General features: G+C 34.1%; 2 protein-coding genes across 2 annotated transcripts; one reads left to right on the forward strand and one right to left on the reverse strand.

The window, feature by feature from the left end:
• Positions 1 to 801: 801 nt before the first annotated feature.
• LOC21406770 lies at positions 802 to 5391 on the reverse strand. Its single transcript, XM_024171136.1, has 5 exons — positions 5271 to 5391; positions 2576 to 2811; positions 2135 to 2171; positions 1686 to 1954; positions 802 to 1497 (listed from the first exon to the last, which is right to left on the reverse strand). The coding sequence occupies exons 1-5, from the start codon at positions 5389 to 5391 to the stop codon at positions 802 to 804; spliced, it is 1359 nt and encodes a 452-aa protein (XP_024026904.1).
• A 3988-nt stretch (positions 5392 to 9379) lies between these two features.
• On the forward strand, positions 9380 to 11556 carry LOC21406771 (increased DNA methylation 1). The gene is made up of 3 exons (XM_024171138.1): positions 9380 to 9647; positions 10290 to 10816; positions 11443 to 11556. Exons 1-3 carry the CDS (start codon positions 9380 to 9382, stop codon positions 11554 to 11556), a joined length of 909 nt encoding a protein of 302 aa, XP_024026906.1.
• The last annotated feature ends 10162 nt before the right edge of the window (positions 11557 to 21718 follow it).

Raw genomic sequence — 21718 nt, forward strand, 5'->3', positions numbered from 1 at the left:
GTCTTCAGCTTCGACAGAGTGACAACTGTCGTTAGACATAGAAAAGGAACCTTTGAAGCTTCCCTGCTTCTCCACCTTAGATGGCAATCCTGCGAGGCACGCAGGAGCACAGCGATCCACATCTGGGGATCAAATTTCACAAACCCTAAATCACACATACGATCAAATCAGCCCTAAAATCTGCCCCAAATCTCCCAATATGCCATTTTACACATATACCCCCAAAAGAAGGGGTCACGTGTGCCGTTATATTTTGGACGGAAATGAAATTGACGGCAGGGATTATATTACACTCTTTTAAATAGTTTAAGGTTCATTTTGTTAAAAAAAAATTTAAAATCAAACTGTCACTTTTTTAAAAGTTTAAGACCATTGGTACAATTTACTCATCAATTTATTATTGAATTCTTTTTCTTTGAGGAAAGAATCAAGTCCCAATTGATAAGTAGATAAATTCCAAAATTACAATTAGCAACAAAGAAGGTACGTTCAACTCCAGATGCTGAGATTCATGTTAGAATACTATTTTATTTTATTTTATTTTTTTTTAAACTAAACTAGCCAACACCTAAATTCAGAAATCCTTTTCCAAACTATAAAAACGAACATCAAAACGTGGATGATTTAGTTTTGCCTTTTAGCAGTCTATCACAGGGATCCTCCTGTGCAGAAATTATTATTAGGAGGCTTAAGCTGAATACTGACTGCCAACCGGATCAGTCAGATGGAATTTTGAGTCACAAGCTTGCATATCGTATTAATTTGGACCCAGTTAAACATCCAAATCTGCTTTTAAAAGTTTCACTTCCTTTGGACCCATCGCTCGAGTCGAAGCTGTTTCAGAGGAGGCCCGAGATTTGGCTTTCTTTTCTGAGGACATTGCCATTTCCCAACGATCTCTGTCACACCAGAGAGGTCAAAATTTGTTCTTTCGGATAAAGCCTTTCTTTCAACAACAGAATCTTCTCCACCTGATTGGGAAACTGTTTGTCTACCGGTCTCTTTTGGTATTTTCTGAAGATTTTCTGCATTTGCCTTGCTATATCTGCCCTTCCTTGTGGTAACAAAACCATCTTTTGAGATTTCTTTTCCATCATTCTCCTTGTCCTTGAATCCATGGGTTGATTCTCTAGTTGCCTCATTAACCAGATCTGATTTCCGATCATTCTTGGAAGATAGATGACCAGCCACCTGACGGCCTTTCGCTTCTGAGTCCTTTATGTTTTCCATCCTGCACATCAACTTTTGGGAAAGTTCTCTATCATTGCTACATGTTCTTCCTTGCATATGCAATGGCCTAATGCCAATTTCCCGCGAAAAACTGTGCACGCATTGAGGATTTTCTTGATCCAAGCTTGATAACTCAACCTCTTTAGCTGGATTTAATACAGGGTTTCGCATTGTTTCATTGCTTGAGCATTGTTCAAGAGTACTTCCAAAGCACATATTACTCTTGTCAGATAAAATATGTTTCACCTCTCCACTTCCGCGACCATTCTGTGCGTAGAAAACATGACTATGAGGAACAACTTTAATATCATGTAAAAATACCACTTTGTATATGCATCTTAACCAAGATTAGCTCTCACCCAAGTTGCATGTTGCTTTGATCATTGTGAATAATAGAACAAGAAATCAAAGAATAAAGAGCAGAAAATGGGAACAGAAAGAAAAGAAATAAGCACCTTATTTAGAAGCTGTTTTTCCAGCTGATTATTTCCGCAATAATTGCCACAGTTGGCAAGCCCGTTTGAACTTTCAACGCCATCTCTTTTTGTAGTTCTCTTTAGTTTGACATAACCCTCTGCCTTCTCTCTATTGCTTTCATCAACTATAAATCTGTCTTCTTCACATTCACTCTCTTTATTAAGAGAATCTTTAAAACCATCGTTTGTATCCAGAGCAGGAGATTCATACACATAGCTCGGGAACCAGTTTTTCACGTCAATGGGCTCTAGTAAATCAGGTAAACAGACAACAGAATCACCTTTTAGTTCTCTTCCATTCAAATCACAAGAAAACGGAGACAGATCGAGATTACACTTCTAACATTCCTATTCTTATACACACACAAACTACAAGACCGATAGTCGATAAAATTCGGCAAAAGAACTTGAAAAGAAGTTATACAAACCAGAAGAAAGTGAAGGCGAGCAGTAAGAATAAATATCCTACAATCAGCAAAGCAAAGAAACTTTGTCAACAAGATAAATCTTCAGAATTGATTGCTTGTCACTCTAAGCGCGCATTTACTAATTCATAAATGTAATGTATTGTTATCGAAATAGTAAGATTTAGGAAAGGAAAGAAAGAAGGAAATCAAGTATTCGATTTTTAGTGTATACTTACCTATCAAGAATTATTATTGCATTCCTAATTTAGTAAGTAATCACCGATAGTGTATATTTGTGTACATTAGATTCGGTTAAAATCACATCAACATGAAAAAGTAGGTATTTTTGACAAAATCACATCAAATTAAATACAAATTTGACAACTTAAAGTAAAGCCTTACTTATAGGTATTTTTTTTATTTATATCCTGAAATTCTCACCAAAAAAAAAAAGAAGACTACCTCACTCGAAGACTGATTTCCACCTTTATCATCTCCAACAAGCACTTCATCTTTCTCCCCTTTTTCCCCAAATTCTCTCAAACTTTCTTCTTTTCCTCTTTCACAATCATCGATAAGAATTTTCTCTTTCCTAACCACTTTCTCTTCGAAAACAGATTCCTCAAAATTATCATCGGAATCCAGTACAGGCGATTCATACTTATAGCTCGGGAACCAATTTCCAAGCTCAGGAGGCTCTGGCATAACAAAATAGAGTATAAATAAAATTTAAAAAAAAAACAATGAAATTAGCATACTTTGACATAAATTTTCATAGTTTCCGTTTGGCTGATGAGAAAATGCGGAAAAGAGGAACGAACCTGAGGGTATCGAGAGCGAATATGAAGGATTTTGAATCTGCGAAGAAAATGAAAAAAATATATATACACATAAAATTGAACAGTGCAAGCTTGAACGCTAACAATTTCTCGGAGTAAGAAATGAAATCTGGTAATCTAACCACGCGCATTAGAACTATCAGGTTTACAAGGTTCCCGGGGTACTACATTTGTATTTTCCCGCGTAGTTTCTCAGGAACCAAACGGGAAAAAAAGAAAAACAGATCAAAATTGTCATAAAGTAATTAGAGATAAAGAATATGTACCTGAGAATCGGAGGCATTGAGGAGAGAGAAGTCGGAGCTTTGGAGGTTCGGATTCGAAAACTCCATTAGATTCAGATTTCACTCTGAAAATGCGCTATTTATTTAAGTTTGAATTTCCCGGGGTGAAGTAAATCGCGCCATTTTATTCTTTATAGAATAAAATTTAAAAAAAAAAAAAGAGAAAAACGAAAATACGACGGCGGCGTGTTTGGAAGCCCTTAATAAAATTCTTTTTCCTTTTTTTTTTCTTTTTTACTTTTTTCCAATAATATGTGAAAGTGAAACTTTATCTAAAAAAAAAAATGAATTTCTCTTGTATTCCTCCTTTTTTAAAAACATCGGCTCTATTTATCAGCCGTCAAATCTATATTAAACATCAGTGAAAATCTAAAAAAAATAAAATAAATAAAATATGTCATGCTTTGAACACTATGTACAACACCAAATTTGACATCAATTAAAAGAAGTTAGGTACAACACAACCTAAAAAAGAAAGATCAGGCCCCGTTCATTTCGCTAATTCGAGTTTTACTACAGTAAAAAGTTCTCACAAACAGTCACATCTAACTTTTTTGCTACAGTAAAAAGCTCTCACATAAAATCACATCTCAACTCGAATTAAAAACTCGAATCAACGAACTAAACGATTGTTCTACTCTTAATTATTGGTGTGTCTTCATGAACTCTTCTCTTTAAAAAAAATAAAATAAAGAAAGTGTTGTTAGTGAATGATGAATTTATTGTAAATTTAAATGTTTTCATGATAGAGTGAAGTTTGTGTTCTCATGTCCACTTCAAGCCCACTTTTTTAATTATTTGTTATATTACATTCTTACAATATCTCACAATCGTTATAATTGGTTACTAAGACTTTTTAATCATGTAAAAGGGCCATATTATATTTCAAGGAAAGATTTCAAAAAGCTCTTCTTTGTCATTTTTTTCATCAATGTTGGCTCAGATTTTTCCTGAACTTTTATTCTCATCTAAAAATCCCCCTCTTGACTTGAAAAATGACGCACGCACACCCTAAACTTCAAATTGTTACAAGAATGACCCTTCTATTAGGCTCTCCATCTATGTTTAGGAGATTTTTATAATTTCTAATTTTTTTTTCTTTTCAAAGGACTAATCCACCAAACAATAAAACCAACAGTCCCTACAAGTTGTGGATCACACCAAGAATGATCATTCGAAATAAACAACTCCCTGAGGTTGCTTGAATTATGTGAATTGAAAAGGGAAAGAACTTTGGAAAATGAAAAGACAACACAAAATTTCAAAATTCTACCACCAAATGGTAATTACGAGGCGATTTGTAGAGGAGAGGTGTTAGGGTTTTAAGGGAGCCTAAGAGATCAAGAAGTTCACAGGAAATGAGACGCAAGAAAGTAACAATTTAAAACTTTGTTGTTTGCGATTTAGGGTACGTATGAGGAATTTGATTCTCGAGATTTTTAAGTCTGACCAATACCTAAACCCGAGGATGCTCCAGAATCTTTTCGATTGCTCGTTCGAGAACTACGATCCTTGGCTCTGGAATTGAATCATTTCCTTGTATCTGAGAAGAACTTCCAGATTAATAGGAAGGACGTTTAATCGGAATGAATCATAATTTTTCTTATATGATCGATCGGTATAAACATCAACAACTTCGAATTGGATCAGTTTCTCCTCAACAAATAAGTGCTTGGGCCAAAAAAATCCTACCTAATGGAGAAATAATTAGGAGGTGACAAAACCCTACACTTTTCATTACAAAACCAATAAACCTGAAAAAGATGGATTATTTTGTGAAAGAATTTTTGGGCCTATAAAAAGTGGGATTTGTGCTTGTGGAAATTATCGAGTAATCGGAAATGATAAAGAAGAGCCCCATACATGGTCTTACGACTTTGCGGAGACCTGTGTTTTTGGTAAACAGTCGCCCGGGCCTGGTCACTACGACCCCCTTTGTGAGGAGGCACCCCTTCTCCTGAAGTTACGGGGCTATTTTGCCGAGTTCCTTAGAGAGAGTTGTCTCGCGCCCCTAGGTATTCTCTACCTACCCACCTGTGTCGGTTTCGGGTACAAGTACCCTTTTGTTGAAGGTCGTTCGAGCTTTTCCTGGGAGTATGACATCGGTTACTTCAACGCCGTAGCGCCTTGGTACTCGAACATTGGCTCGAGGCATTTTCTCTACCCCTTCTTACCCTGAAAAAGTAGGGGCACCTTGCGTCCTTGAACCGATAACCATCTTTCGGCTAACCTAGCCTCCTCCGTCCCTCGGGACCAACAAGGGGTAGTACAGGAATATTCACCTGTTGTCCATCGACTACGCCTTTCAGCCTGATCTTACGCCATTTTGGGCGGAACAGATCTACTAATTCTTTGATTTCAGTTAGTAAGAGGGATCTTGAACTAAGAAATAGGTTCTAGAAGCTAAAAAAGGGTATCCTGAGCAATTTCAATAATCGGGTTCATTGATATTCCTGGTATAGTAGATGCTATCACACATACAATCATACTCAATTCGATGGAATTGTATGCTTTTCTCTCATGCCTTTCTTCGTTCATGGTTCGAAGACCGAGAGCTAACTATCGGGACTTTGGGCTATCCGGACACATACTTCGTGAAATGGTTCATGCCTGTTTGTTGCCCGAGGCAACAAGATCAAGTTGGTAAGGATTAAAATCTAAAATCCCTTAATTTTCATTTTTCTATTTATTTCTATGATCATCGATCATAGAGGACTCCTTTACCATTCTGTATAAATGGGATATCCTATTTGTACAGTATGGTCAACTTCAACTCTCAAATCAAAAGTGAATAGAATAAATCATACTTTCATACAATATTTTAATTGAATTAGATGTAATGATCAATAAATTCATCAGTTTAATTCTATATTTACACATATCAAAATTCTATCAATAATCTAATTTTTTTTATAGATATTTATACTGAAGTTGACGAACAACCAATAACAATATTAGTGTTTATTAGTGTCAAATATAAATGGGGCGTGAGTATTTGAGCCAACTTCATAGCTGGGTGCTCTAAAATGTCAAATGCATTTTAGCTTTCCCCTTAGGTTTTCCCCTCATCATCAGGGCACCATAAGCCTTGGACATTCGACAAGAAGTTGTTGATGCCCTAGAACAAAAGATGTCGGCGAAACTTGTGCTGACATCGTTTGGAAAATGTGACGGTATTTCATGCAGGGAAAGCAACCTATTGAATATTCCAAAAATTTCATAATTTCATCAAATTTTGTATCTGTGTATTCTTTTGTAAATTTGATTTGGTATAGCAATATGGTCTTCAAATAATGCATACATGAGACACATACTAATATAATGACAAGACGGTAAAAAATTATTAAATAAAAGAATCCAAGTATGTGCTCGAAAAAATCCACGTGAACTATGTTTTCCTTTATTTTACTTTAGAAGAAGATATAAAATTAAATTTTTAATTGCTAGTTCTACATATGGAAGCTATATTCTAGTCCAACTTAGTTACCATAATATCTAATTCAGTATTGAACAAAAAATATTTACGACTAGGGGTCGCAATAATTCATTAATTTATATTTAGGCGGCCATTCTAACTACCAAATGCGACGAATAATTTATCCTAATTGAGTTCGGGGCCCCATTTTCCGAAAGAGCGGAGTTGGTATCAATAAAATTTCCCTCTTTTTAAGAGAGGCAATCCTCTTCTTCTGAGGGATGCACAATCAAGAGAGGTGAACCCTAGCCATGTTGCTTTGCTCATAGAGGGAATACAACTTTAGCCATCTTTGCAATTTCCGAACCATTTCTAAGAGTAAGACATTCAGAAAGACGACTTTGCATGTAGTCTGATAAGTCTTGTTGCCTAGTGTCTTGCGTGTTTGTGACACCGCAAATTTGTCACTTCTTTAAACCATCAAATTGTAGCCGTTTCCTACCTCCGGCATTATCCCTATCTACATCTTTTCCTTTAAAAAAAAGTTAATCTATTTAGATGATTAAAGAAATTTCATTGTGATTTGAAGTTTTGCAGGCATTTTGGAGGATTTGGTGATTCATTCGAGGATTTGACGAGCGATATTGAATCTCTAGATCAACAATCATCTTCGGAAAAAAGGTAGTTCTTTTTTTTCATCGATTAATGTAAATTATTTAAGCAAATAATGACTCATTTCCATGTTTGCTTTGGTCTTAAATTTTAGATTTCTCATTGATATTATACAGATTTCACAAATGGAGATATACATTGCAAGTAATTTTCGCCATCAACATTGAAGTTTTCTTTTTTTTTTTTTTTTTTTTTTTGAAGGAAAACTTTGAAGGGTTTTGGTTGGTTATTTGAAATGAGATCTCTCCCAATTTGCAGAATACATAACAAAACTAAAAATATATTGTTATTTCTCAAAAAAATATATTTTATATCATAAAGACAAAGCTCGAAACTTCCCTGATTTTATGGATGAACTTTGAAGATTTTCATACTCAACATTCTTTTCCTTGAGATGTCTTGGTTTCCTCCCCTGAATCGGTTTTAATTACTCTTTCTCCGCAGCTACCTTGAATATTTTGTTGGGTGAAAGAGAAAATTCCAATTTCTTTGAATATATGTGCTATTCAATTAATTTATTTTTTTTAGAGAGAATAGATCTAATTTATTTCCTCTTCTTCAGAGATTATCCCATTACATTTTTGCGATTAATTTTTAAAAAATTTTGTGGTATGGTACGAAAAATACATCATTGGTAATTAAATATGATTTTAATTACAGTGAAATCTTCATAAAGTTTTTGTTAAGTTATCATACGTTTTCTAATATGATATGATTTTAAACTGATGGTATATAACTATATCCTACCAAAAATGTATTTTTTCATATACACTACTACAAAATTATATTTAATTTACTTAATTTTAAACATGCAATATTTTTTGTTCTCTTTGTGTGGGCGTATGCCAATAATATAACGGTCTTGTTTGATAATATTTTTGTTTCTCTATTTTGTTTATAAACACTTAAACATCAGTACTTTTCTTTTAGAAAATATACTTTTTTTTATCTGATTTGTTTTTATTTTCTAAACTGAAAAAAAAACAAAAAAAAAAAAATTAGTAGAAGAATACCCAAGCAAAAATTTTCCTTTTCTTTTAAAGAAAGAAAAAATTGTAAATCTCGAATCCGCTACGGAAGGGTATTTCGTTAAGACAAAAACAAAATAATATATGGAGAATTGCACCTAGCCGCGGGACTATCCCTCCCAAGAATACGGTAGGAAAAGAGAGAGAGAGAGAGAGAGAGAGAGAGAGTTTCGTAACAAAGCATAAAAGAAATATTAAGAAAACATAATTAATCCTAAACTTTCAATATATATATATATATATGTATATGTATACGTATATTTATCCTATATTATGTATTATGTATCTATCTATCTATGCATTTTGTATATACACTAAAGTTCAATAACAGAAGGAAATTTCTCAACAAACTTTTTTGAATATATAGCACCCTTAAACTCAAATATACAGAAATATTTGTATTCCTTAACGTGCATGGTTGCATAAATTTACATGCATACGCAAAAAATAAAAATAAAAATAAAAATAAAATAAAAAAAAATCACATGGATATAAATATTAGTTAACCAGTCTTATTTATTGTTATTCATTTATTTTTTTCACTAAAATCCCGGTAGCACTAAACTTCCATGATATGGATAAATACATGATACAAATACATACGATATTTGACAAGCATAACTGTTGTATATCATAACTAGTTACCAGATCAGGGACTGAAACGGTCCACAAATTATTTTGACAATAACCACTATAAGAGCTTCTCATTGACAATAACTGTTCTTTTTTTTTTCTCTCTCTCTCATTGCCTCAAATATGCTTCCAAAAGTACATTGTAAACAAGAAATACACCATAAATGTCAGTTAAAAAGAAAATTACAGACGAAAAGTGAAGAATTGGGAACAAATCAATTTGATTTTTGCTATGATCACAAGAGAAATACTCGGATTAATTTGGTGTACATCTATGAAAATGATATTAGTCTCTCTAAGTTTATTCTTGATGCACGGCTTTCTAATTTCCTTCTTGTTTTTTTTTAACTCCTTTTCCTTATACCAAAAAAAGAAGGTTTTTGGAACTTATTACCATGGCCTACAAGTTGAGGGATAGGAATGAAGACCCGCTGGTCTATAGAGAGAGAAGTTCATCGGATTCCGAAAGCGATTCGGATGGCTATGACGATCCAGATTACTCCAACAGGCCTATGAGACGACAACCAAGGCAACAACACCAGCACATTCCAGGCGATGTGGGAATGGCCGATCATTTGAACATGAATGGCACTGCTGGATTGGTTAGAAGACGTTCCGGTCGCCCGCCGAGGAATCCTGCTCCTGCCCCAGCACAAAATCAAGGTATCTAAAAATATTAGGGAAAAAATTGACTTTTTTTTTTTTAAAATTTGGCATAAGAAGATTTAAACTTCACGCTTTAAGATGGGATCAAGTGTGGATTTACCATTAAGCCGTGTGTGTAACCACTAGTGACAACTCTTAGACCGTGTTTGGAATTGATTCCGTTTTTATTTTTCACGATTTTCGAGAAAAAAAATTAAAACGTTTCTAAAACGACATTTGGCGTAATAAAGATAAAAAACGGAAATGAAAATGATTTTTTGGTTTAGTGTAAAATGAGAGAGAAATGAAAAACGACTTTTCGTCGTTTTTCATTTTTTGTTTTCGTTTTCTCCTCCTCGAGCAGAAAGAAAGAGAGAGAGGTATTAATGAGTTTTTTTAGACTGAAAATAATATTTTGATAAAACTACCAAACGCATTTTCAAAAATGATTTCTGTTTGAGATTAAAAACGTTTTCATTTTTATTTTCATACAAAAAATAAAATTATTTTAGAACGAATTTCAAACACACCCTTAGTCGCAAAAAAATTTATTCCTTTATTTTTCTTAGCAAAAGAAGATTTCATTTAGTGACCAAGACATTTGAGGCAACCACAATGTCACAAAATATTTTTGCGTTGTTGTGACCGTTCCTTTTGCAGCGCCAAATATTGCGCCAATTCCTGAGAGAAGAAGGAGGAGAAGGCGAGCTCCGTATTCACTGCGAAAACTGAGCAACGCTCCAAGATTCCAAGAGAAGAAAACAATCCTGGCATTGCTGATAGACATGGGAAGAGTTGAGGACAACCAACTAGTCTATTACTGGGACCAGGTCAAAAGGAAAGTAACCCTTCATGGCAAAATTAGCCGAGCCGGGATTCACTGCAGATGCTGCGAAAAGGTGGTTACCGTTTCCGAATTTGAGGATCATGCTCGGAGCGGTTTCAAAGGCGAGCCATATAGGAACATTGCGTTGAGAGACGGCACAACTCTTTTCGTAGGCCAATTTGTGGCATGGTGCAAGATAATGGAACTTTCAGGTTGGTCTTTGTTAAACAATGACTTTGAGCCTAAGAAGAATGCCATGGACAAGAGTGACGACGCTTGCATTGTATGTGCTGACGGCGGAGACTTGATTTGCTGCGAAAAGTGCCCCTCCACTTTTCATTTCAGCTGCCTCAACATGGAGGTAATTATTTCATGATGACCTTGCTTAATTTGTAACGTTTTTGGTACTTGATAATTTCTTTTTGTATTTGGGTTTAATATCATTTTACATACGATAATTCTATTTTGATTCACGACTTTTTAAAATGTCTCAGAACGAGTCTCTGAACTGACAAGTTGTTCGAAATTAACTTTTTTTTATCTATATGACTCTTCAAATCTTAACAGAAAAGAAAACAGGACAACCAAAACATGTGCAATGTAATGACAGTTAACTTTGTAATTCCACATGTAAGGGCACGATTTTTAAAGAAAGAAATTGTGCGTTTTCTATTAAGATTTTAATAATTAGATAAGCGGAATGACTAATTTCAGAAATTAGAGACTCATTTTGAGATATTCTAAAAAAAAAAAAATAACTAAAATGAGATTTAACCTAAAGTTCCAAGACTAAAAACGAGTTTAACACTAGACAAATGGCTTCTCCTTTTCTCTTCAACTTTGTCACCTAAAGTACATCTGCCTCTCCCTCCTTCTCACTAAACATAGGCTATATTCTTTTTAAATTGATTAGTTTTCTGAATATCAGTTTATTTATTGCGTTTTATGGCTTAAATCCGTTTACTTCTTCTATTTTTTTTCTTCCAGAGAATTCCTCAAGATGATTGGCTCTGTGCATATTGTGTGTGCAAGCACTGTGGACTCTCAGAAGGCGACACTGAAATCTCTGAATGCACTTTGTGTGAGAAGACATGTATGTGACTTATTTCTCGATACAAAAGTTAAAATTTAGTTATTATCTGATTCGAGATGAGAATTTGAGTTGAAAAGTGAAATTATGTGAGAGCAAACACTCTATCACAAAAAATTGAATTTAAATTTTTATGAGAAAAAATATTATAACAAAAACTTGAGTTGTGATTCAAACTAACGAAAGAATAATAATTTTTTTAATTTGTTCCGAATAGTTAGTTAGAATATTTTATTAGGTCTTCACTAGTATTACTGCTTTGTATTTTCGCAACAAGTTGACACAATTTTATTTTGCGAACTAATTCGTGTCCCTTGTAGATCACTTGGCTTGTTATGACCAGAAAGAACTCAACCTCAATATTACCAGCACCAAATTTTGCCGGAAGATTTGTGAAGAGGTAAATCCTTTTTTGCTCAAAAACTTGTAATTTTGAACTAAAATTATAATGGAATTATGTTTTTAGACTCTGCGTCTCTCTTTTACTTTTGTTTAACTACACCTGTCTTTATTTTCTTTTTCACTTGAAATACAGTTTCATTCACATTTCAAAGTCTAGAGTCCAGTAAATTATCTATTTATGTCGTATGGTTCGTTTTCTTTTTTTTTTAATTAGGGATTTGAAGTTTAAAATATGAGTATACTTAAAAGTCAAAATTTGGTGTATAATTAAAATATTTTAAAATTTCTATGTAGAGATTACAATTAAAAATTTTCATGAGCAAACCAGGGATAAAATTTGTGGGGATGAATTAAAGAAATAACACTTTTAGAAAATTAATATTTAAATTTTGTGGAATATTTAAACATAACCTACACATAATAATAAGCATAAATAACTAAACTTCAAAAGTAGTACCCAATCTAATTTATACCAAAAACTAATCATACAGACCATAAGTCCTATTAGTCGAAAATTCCAGAGATTCTTCTAGCGGGATTCAAACTCGCGGTATTAGGGTTTATGGCTTCTGAGAAAGTAAAAAACCACTACACTAAAATAACTTCTACACCATTAAGCATGTAAACATAATAACTGTTTAGTTTTTTATTTTTAGGAGATTGTGTTTTATGTTTATATATGTGGTAGTTTTTTTAGAAATATGCATAATTTTATAACTTGATGGATAATTGTTTCTTTTTTTTTTTCATAAAGAACAATTATGGAGAACAATTTAGTTGTCTACATTGAGAAGGTCGTTTATAATAGCACGGTTTCGAAATATGAAAACTCGTCCATGACAATTATAACTATATTCATTAATATTATTTTATTACTAAGATGTGTTAGTTGTACCTGATTTTCATTTTTTTTTTTCTTGATGTGTAATATTCATTCTTGATTGAATTCAGTAAGCTGCCCCATAATACATCAAATAGATCTTTTGTTACCTTAGTTGTATTTACTTTGTAAGATTCTTGTTTTTTCACAAGCGCAAACAATAGTTATAATTAAAATAAGACCATAAAGACATATACATTTTGAAAAGATCCTTTTTATCATCATACTTGCTTCTTTCCGTTTCTGTATTGTAATCGCATACAGTAGTAATATAGTATACGTAAGCAGCATGTATACTATGTTGGAATTTAGTAATGATATAAACATGCTCTTAACAATCTTAAATAGCAATTAGATCAAATACGGAATTAAAATAAACGGATCGAAGAGCACCTCCCACCATTGATGTTCTCGGTCAATAAAGGAGAAATTCAGTTAAGGTTCTTCTAAACCTCACTCAATTTATGTTTGATGGTGTATTTTGGCAACTGAAAGAGACTGCAAGCTTAGGGGACCAAAACCGTGTATGCACTGTCCCCTTTATACACTCTGCCCATCACAGAGTGTTTTTTAGACGTGCACCAAACGTGGGCATCCAAGGGGTCGTGATTCTGAATGTGGTTAAGCACGTTTCTAATTGATGGAAGAATGTGGACCACATTATGTGCAAAATCTTTGGTTGGTTATTGAAGTTAAAGGGAAAAAATCCAACATTCTCCCACTTGGTCCATATATTCCATCATTTACCACAATAAGAAATAAAATACATGAATTGTGGTGATAGATCCTCTAAAGACGAGTATTATCTTCCATGTATTACAATGCATAATATTTCTCAATAATAGCCCATATAACTTAATGAATAAACCCTATGTTTATTCTAGGTCCAAACATTATTTCTCAACAAATAAATGAATGTGTACACAAGTAAAATCACATATGAGAAAACATCACTAATAGAGTTTCATTAAAAATAACATATGTTCTTACAACAAAAATCACACAAAGGAACCAAGTCTCATTTAATCTACATGATCCTTAAATTTCAATGGTAGCATGCCTTTAGTCAAAGGATCAGCAATCATCAATTCAGTGCTAATGTGTTCAATAACCACTGTCTTATCCTTAACACGTTCTCTTATGGCTAGATACTTGATGTCGATGTGCTTGCTTCGACTACCACTTTTATTATTTTTAGCCATAAAAACAGCAGCTGAATTGTCACAATATATCTTCAATGGCCTAGATATCGAATCCACAATCCTAAGGCCAGAAATGAAACTCTTCATCCATACACCATGCAAGGTTACCTCAAAACAAGATACGAACTCAGCCTCTATAGTGGAAGTAGCAATCAATGTTTGCTTTGCACTTCTCCAAGATACAACTCCACCGGCTAACATAAAAACATATCGTAAAGTTGATTTTAGCGAATCAATGCAGCCAGCGTAGTTTGAATCAGAGTAGCCAATCACCTCCAAGTTTTCGGTCCGTCTGTACATAAGCATGTAGTCTTTGGTCCCCTTAAGGTACCTCAACACCTTCTTTGCAGCTCTCCAGTGGTCCACACCTGGATTACTCTAATATCTTCCCAACATCACAACAGCAAATGCAATGTCAAGTCTTGTGCAGACTTTAGCATACATCAGGCTTCCAACAACAGAAGCATAAGGAATGGTTTTCATTTGTTCTCGTTCAAGATCATTCTTTGGCACTGGTTCAAATTGAACCTGTCTCCTTTCACAATGGGTGCTATACTGGGTGAACAATCATTTATCCGAAATGTCTCTAAAACCTTGTTGATATAGGTCTCTTGAGACAGGCCCAAAGTACCTTGAAATATGTCTCTATGTATTTTAATGCTAATGACATACGACGCATCAATCCTTCATGTCAAAGTTTTCAGAGAGAAATTGTTTCACTTTATATAACAAACCCTTATCATTGGTTGCAAGTAAAATGTCATCCACATACATAATAAGGAAACAAATTTTGCTCCCACTGACCTTTTGGTATATACATTGATCCATAATGTTCTCCACGAAACCAAATGAAGAGATAACATCATGAAACTTCAAATACCATTTTTGGGAGGCTTGTTTCAATCCATATATGGATTTCTTGAGCTTGCACACCAAATGCTCATCACGACTAGAAGAGAATCCTTCTGATTGTTTCATGTAAACCTTTTCTTCTAGTTCTCCATTGAGAAAGGCCGTTTTCACATCCATTTGTTGCAACTCTAAGTCAAAATGTGCAACTAATGCTAAAATAATACGAAGAGAATCTTTCTTAGATACAGGAGAAAAAGTCTCCTTGTAGTCGATTCCTTCCTTTTGAGTGAATCCTTTAGCAACGAGTCTTGCTTTACATCTTTCAATGTTGCCCAATGAGTCTTTCTTCATCTTATAGACCCATTTACATCATATGGCTTTGACACCATCAGGCAACTCAACAAGATCCCATACTTCATTGGTTGCCATAGAATTCATCTAATCTTTCATGGCATCATACCATAACTTTGATTCATTGCAACTCATGGCTTGTGAAAACATTTCAAGATCATTTTCAACTCCAATGTTGTAGTCAGACTCTTGTAGATACACAACATAATCACTAGGTATCATTGACTTCCTTACTCTAGTAGATCTCCTTAAAGTTGTATCAACATTTTCCTAAGGATCATGTTGTCTAACCGGTTGTTCAATAATTTCTGGCAATTCTTGAACATCTTGATCTACTGGATTTTGTGAAACTTTAACAATTGGTTGTCCAACACCTGTTTGAACTTGAGGGGTGTTGTGAATGAGAATCAATCTATCACTTGAAATGGAAGGTTGAGTATCAATATGATTTCTTTCAGAAATAATCGATCGCTCCCACTAATCAAGTCATTCTCAAGAAACTTTTCATTTCTTGATTCCACAATCCTAGTGCTGTGAGATTGACAGTAGAATATGTATCCCTTAGACCTTTTAGCATATCCGATAAAATACTCACTAATGGTCCTTAGGTCCAGCTTCTTTTCATGTGGGTTATAAACTCTTACTTCAGACAGGCATCCCCAAACGCACACATGTCGCAAACCCAGTTTTCAACCTTTAAATAACTCAAAATGCATCCTTGGAACAGCCTTAGTTGGAACTCAGTTCAATATATATGTTGTTATTTTAAGAGCTTCTATCCACAAGAATTCAGGAAGCTTGGAGTTGCTACGCATACTCCATACCATGTCCATTAAGGTTAGGTTTCTTCTTTCTGCCACACTATTCTGGTCTGGAGAACCAAGCATAGTGTATTCGGGAACTATCCCATTCTCTTGAAGAAACTTCACAAATGGACCAGGTGCTTGTGTATCCTCAATGTATCTACCATAGTATTCTCCACCTCTATTTAATCTCACGATTTTAATTTGCTTTCCACATTGTTTCTCTACTTCAACCTTAAAGGCATCCAACGTTTCATTTTTGTTACGAAGCAAGTAGAGATACATGTATCGTGAGTAATCATCTATGAATGAGATGAAGTATTTCGGACCATGTGAGTCCATGTTTGGACTACAAATATCTGTATGTATGATCTCTAATATGTATGTACTCATTTTTGCACCTTTCTTGGACTTGTTAGTCTTCTTTCCCTTAATGCAGTCCACACAAGTTTCGAAATCAGTAAAATCAAGAGTACTGGGTACTCCATCATTCACCAATCTCTTAATCCTTTCAATGGAGATATGTTCTAGTCTATGGTGCCATAACATAGAGGAATCCTCATTTATAACATATCTTTTAGTGCCAGTGTGAACATGCATAGCATTATAAGTGATATCATTTTGTAAGTTAAGATAGAAAAGACCATCAGATAATGTACCATTTACAACAAGATTAGATTTATAAAACAAACTGAAAGATGTCTCATAAAAAATTAAAGGAATAAAATAAAGGTACAAGTCTTGAAACTGAAATCAAATTCCTATAGTAACTTGGAATATAAAATGTCTTTTCTAAATTCAAAATAAAACCACTACTTAAAATTAAACTGCATGTTCCAACAGCCTCCACATGTGAGCGTGTCTTGTTCCCTGAATAAATACATTGCTCACTTTTCATTGGCTTTCTTAGGTTTCGCATACCCTATAAGGTATTCGAAATATGGATTGTAGAACCAGAATCAATCCACCATGTGTTATAAATAACATCAACCATATTACATTCATAACAGACAAATGAGATTTGTTTACCTTTCTTCTCAAGCCATTTTTGGAATTTAGTGCAACCCTTCTTCATATGCCCCTTCTTCTTGCAGAAAAAGCACTTGGATTCCTTCTTGTTTCCACCTTGGGGTGGTATTTTACCTTTCCCTCTCTTTTTGACTTGGTTTTGATCCTTTCTTTCTATTGCCATCAATGCACTCTCTCCTATTTCCATTGACAGCATACCCTCCTCCTGAACACACGTGGTTAGAAGTTCATTGATTAACCATTTATCCTTATGTGTGTTGTAGGATATCTTGAAGGGTCTATATTGTTGTGGAAGAGTGTTCAGAATATAGTGCACAAGGAAAGAGGCAGACATTTCAACCTCAAGTGTCTTCAATTGAACCGCAATGTTCCTCATCTACATGATGTGCTCACGCACACTTCTCACAGTAGTGAGCCTTAAGGATGAAAACTTCATAATCAGGGTGCTAGCAAGTGCCTTATCTGAATACTCAAATTGTTCATCAACAGCCGTCAGTAATGCTTTGACTTTGTCATGCTGATCGACGAAACCACGAATACCAACAGAGATCTTAGTCTTTATGAACATCATACTTAAGCGATTGGATCGCTCCCAACGTTTATAAAGAGCAATTTCTTCTGGAGTGCTGGTCGGAGTAATGACTAGTTCGTCTTTCCTTATGGCATAATCAATGTCCATCCACCCCAAATGAAGAAGAACTCTCTCCTTCCAAACCTTATAGTTATCACCCCTCAATTCATGAATGTCACATTTCATATCAGGGAAATTCGCAGGTTGCAAGATTGCATAAAAATAAAACATACATGCTTATAATTAAAATTTGAGACTTATAACTTATATCATGTTCTACCAATGTAAATCATGTTCAATGAATCTAGAGACATAAAATTTGCTTGTGGGCTAAAGTTCTAATCTAATTAGATCTATCTATAACTTTATGATAAAACTATCAAATTATGCTTTATTTTCTAATTCTTGTGAGTAAATTAAGAAATTTAATTTGATATTCTATCCTAATTAATCATACAAATATAATAAAAATTTCTATGGGATAAAATCTATTATATTACATATGATTAATCACAACTAATGTCATAATGTAATCCTGAAACACTTAATATATAATTTTAAATAATTAAAGATGTTATGGCTACTCTCTAATTAATTAATATTATATGGACCACTTAACATTAATAAATCATAATAAAGGTTCATATTTAACTGCATGAAACTATATGCAATATTAACCTAAAATATTTGAATACTAATGTACCAATATTATTCAATCTAATACTGCATGTATAATTAAAACAATAAATTATACATGAAATAAATAATATAAGCACATAATTATCCAAAATTAAAATCATTAAAAGTCATTAAAATTAATGAACCTTTCATTTAGATACCTAATTCATGAAAATTCCATAAAAATCATAAAATGGGCGAACATCTACAAAATACCCATATATACTTAATTTCTGATTTTTTTTTAACTTCATCAAACGATAAGTCGTTTGGTGATATGATGCAAAAGCTTATAAGAAACAACAAGTCATTTTAATGTTCTCAATGAAAAATGGCACGTCGTTTTTCTAAAATGACAGCAGCTTTTCTACATTCAAAACGACATGCCATTTTATAAACCAAAAGGCAAAATGACATGTAGTTTCCCCCTAATGCTTGCGCCTTTCTTTAACTGAAAACGACGTGTCATTTTCCTAGCCAAATAAAAACGGCATGTCATTTTGACAGTGGCCTGCCCACGCCTTCAACAGAAAACATGTCGTTTTATAAGCCAAAAGGCAAAACGACATGTAGTTTCTTCATGTTGTTTCTGATTTTCTTTAACTGAAAATGATGTGTCGTTTTCCTAGCCAAATGAAAACGACATGTCGTTTTGGCAGTTGTATGCGCATGTCTTCAACAGAAAATGATATGTCGTTTTATAAGCTAAAAGGAAAAACAACATGTCGTTTTTTCTGCACTGCTGAATCGTCTTCAACATCCAGCCAGGTCATTTTCAACCCGAAATGAAACCTGACTTTTTCTCTCAATTCTGACGACCAAAATTGTGTTTAAAACTCAGAATTGATAGAAATTTGATTTCCTAATGATTCCTAATCTCAGTTTCCATCATAAACGTCTAAATCATAATCTCTAAAATTTTCCTCTTACGATATTTTGACAGAACGAAGAAAAGAAAAAACAAGGCATAGGCAAACAAAGACTCTGATACCAAATGTTGGAATTTCTTAATGATATAAACATGCTCCTAACAATCCTAAATAACAATTAGATCAAATGCAGAATTAAAAGAAACATAACGAAGAGCACCTCAGGCCATTGATGTTCTCAGTCAATAAAGGAGAAATCCGGTTAAGGTTCTTCTAAACCTCACTCAATCTCTGTTTGATGGTGTATTTTGACAACTAAAAGAGACTGCAGGCTTAAGGGACTAAACCGTGTATGCATTGTTCCCTTTATACACTCTGCCCATCACAGCGTATTTCTTGGACGTGCACGAGACGTGGGCATCCAAAGGGTCGTGATTCTGAACATGGTTAAACACGTTTCTAATTGATGAAGGAATGTGGACCACATTCTGTGCAAAATCTTCTCTTGGTTACCGAAGTTAAAGGGAAAAAATCCAACATACTATTTATCTTTTTTTCAAGTTTTATATTATGCTTTCTTTTTATTTGTGTCCTCACTAAATTTAAAGTTGGCTCCGTCATTGCAGGGGCCCTTAACCAACTTGTTAAGAACTTGTAATGAAAATGAAGAAGCAACAATCAATTTAATGCATTCATATATTCTATATGGTTTTGGGGGGGGGGGAAAAAATCTAACGTAGAAGTTGTTCGTGCAAAAGGTTCATGAAAAACTGCAGAAAATGGTGGGCGTGCAAAATGAATTGGATGGAGGATTCTCCTGGACACTGCTCCATCATGATCGTCCATTATCAGATGAAAAAGGAAATCCCTACCAGATGCTCCAACACAACTGCAAGATAGCAGTGGCATGGAACATGATGGATCAGTGTTTTAAGACTATTGTTGATGGTCACACCAAAACCAATGTGGTTCAACATGTTATCTACAATGCTAGGTAATTACCTCTTTGAATTGAATATATGCTAGTCAAAACAGCGCGCCAAATGACTTATTTAAAACAATAATTATACAAATTGCTGAGAGAAAAAAAAAAGAAAGAAAAAGAGAGAAGAAAAAAAAGGATAAAAAGAAATAAAGAGCAACAGATATGAAAAATAAATAAAATAAAAAAAGCCTAAAAAATAAAAAAGAGCCAAAAAGTATAAAATAAAATAAAACCATTTAAGCTTGTGGGGCGTTTCGCACATTCCGCCTCCTATGCGAAACGTTTCGCAATATCCTATGTGAAATTTATTCGCACTTAGTATGCAAGAATAGATATATATACATCTTCTCTTTCAGATCCTTTCACTAGCTAGTTTTCTCCTATGATTTACCATAGTTACTTCAAAGGTAACATATATGATATTTTCAGATCAAATTATACTAGGCTCGACTTCAAAGGGTTTTATACTGCAATCTTGGAGGAGAATGATGAAGTAATCTGTGCTGCATCTCTGAGGTAAATGTTTTTTTTAATCATTACGTTTGACTAACAATATTATACACCGGAAAAGGCATATATAGTTATAGGAAAAACACTCTTAATTACCTGGCCATCCATTAAAGTTGATGGGACGGTAACGGATTACCCCATCATGAGTTTCAAGTACTTACAGGTACCTCATTTATCTGGTCAGTTATTAAAAAAAAATACAAAATACTTTTGAGTTCAATAGTAAAAGAACAAAAACAAGAGTTTTCAATTTTTCACATATTATATGTATATTATAACATTACACGTAATGTATTTAAAGTAACATCTAATTGAACGGACAGATAATCGAGTAATAAGGTCAAGGCACCCTAAACCCGCCCTATCCTATATAGATCGCCACAGGTTTAACTTTCTAACCTGTTTTTACTAGCCATAAATCTGATCAGACTAAGCATAACTCACCTCATTTAATACAAGTCCATGTAAATAAACAAATGTAAAGGTAAAATTACCATCCTTCTATACAAATATAACAGAATCTGAAAGACATAAGACGTTTCAGAAACCTTCATTATGTAACACCCTTCGGGATTACGCGTGTTTCAACAGGTTACATGGAACAAAAATGGCAGAGATGCCCTTTGTAGCAACGCACAGGAGGTACAGGAAGAGAGGGATGCTGAGTAAACTACTGGTTGCAGTTGAATCTGTAAGCTGTTGAATTTATCAAATGATATCTCTATGATATTTTATTTTCTTAGTCTTAGGAAAATGTAGTTTTTCCTTCTGTGTTATTGTGTCGTTGGTGTGATCAAGCTAATAATACTTTTCAGGCCCTGTGTTATTTGAGGGTGGAAAATCTGGTCATTCCATCTTCTGAAGAGGCTGTGGCAATGTGGATAAACAAGTTCAATTTCTCAACCATCCCCAAATCCTTGGAGAAAGATGTGATTCACTCCAACATGTTGATGTTCCCTAAAGCTGTCAAACTATACAAAGCCCTTCTCTCAGATGCTGCAGGTCTCTCTCTCTCTCTCTCTCTCTCTCTCTCTCTCTCTC

This window comes from Morus notabilis, unplaced genomic scaffold, assembly GCF_000414095.1.
Source record: "Morus notabilis unplaced genomic scaffold, ASM41409v2 Scaffold789, whole genome shotgun sequence".
NCBI classification, from domain to species: Eukaryota; Viridiplantae; Streptophyta; class Magnoliopsida; order Rosales; family Moraceae; genus Morus; species Morus notabilis.

What these genes read in the sequence shown, in the direction of transcription:
- LOC21406770 (XM_024171136.1), bottom strand. Translation starts at nt 5,391, where the DNA reads ATGCCTCGAGCCAATGTTCGAGTACCAAGGCGCTACGGCGTTGAAGTA. An exon ending in GAAATCAGTCTTCGAGTGAG is followed by an intron (nt 2,172 to 2,575) that starts GTAGTCTTCTTT and finishes TGCTGATTGTAG; the next exon opens with GATATTTATTCTTACTGCTC. An exon ending in AAAAACAGCTTCTAAATAAG is followed by an intron (nt 1,498 to 1,685) that starts GTGCTTATTTCT and finishes TTCTACGCACAG; the next exon opens with AATGGTCGCGGAAGTGGAGA.
- LOC21406771 (XM_024171138.1), top strand. Translation starts at nt 9,380, where the DNA reads ATGGCCTACAAGTTGAGGGATAGGAATGAAGACCCGCTGGTCTATAGA. An exon ending in TGCCCCAGCACAAAATCAAG is followed by an intron (nt 9,648 to 10,289) that starts GTATCTAAAAAT and finishes TTCCTTTTGCAG; the next exon opens with CGCCAAATATTGCGCCAATT. An exon ending in TCAGCTGCCTCAACATGGAG is followed by an intron (nt 10,817 to 11,442) that starts GTAATTATTTCA and finishes TTTTTCTTCCAG; the next exon opens with AGAATTCCTCAAGATGATTG.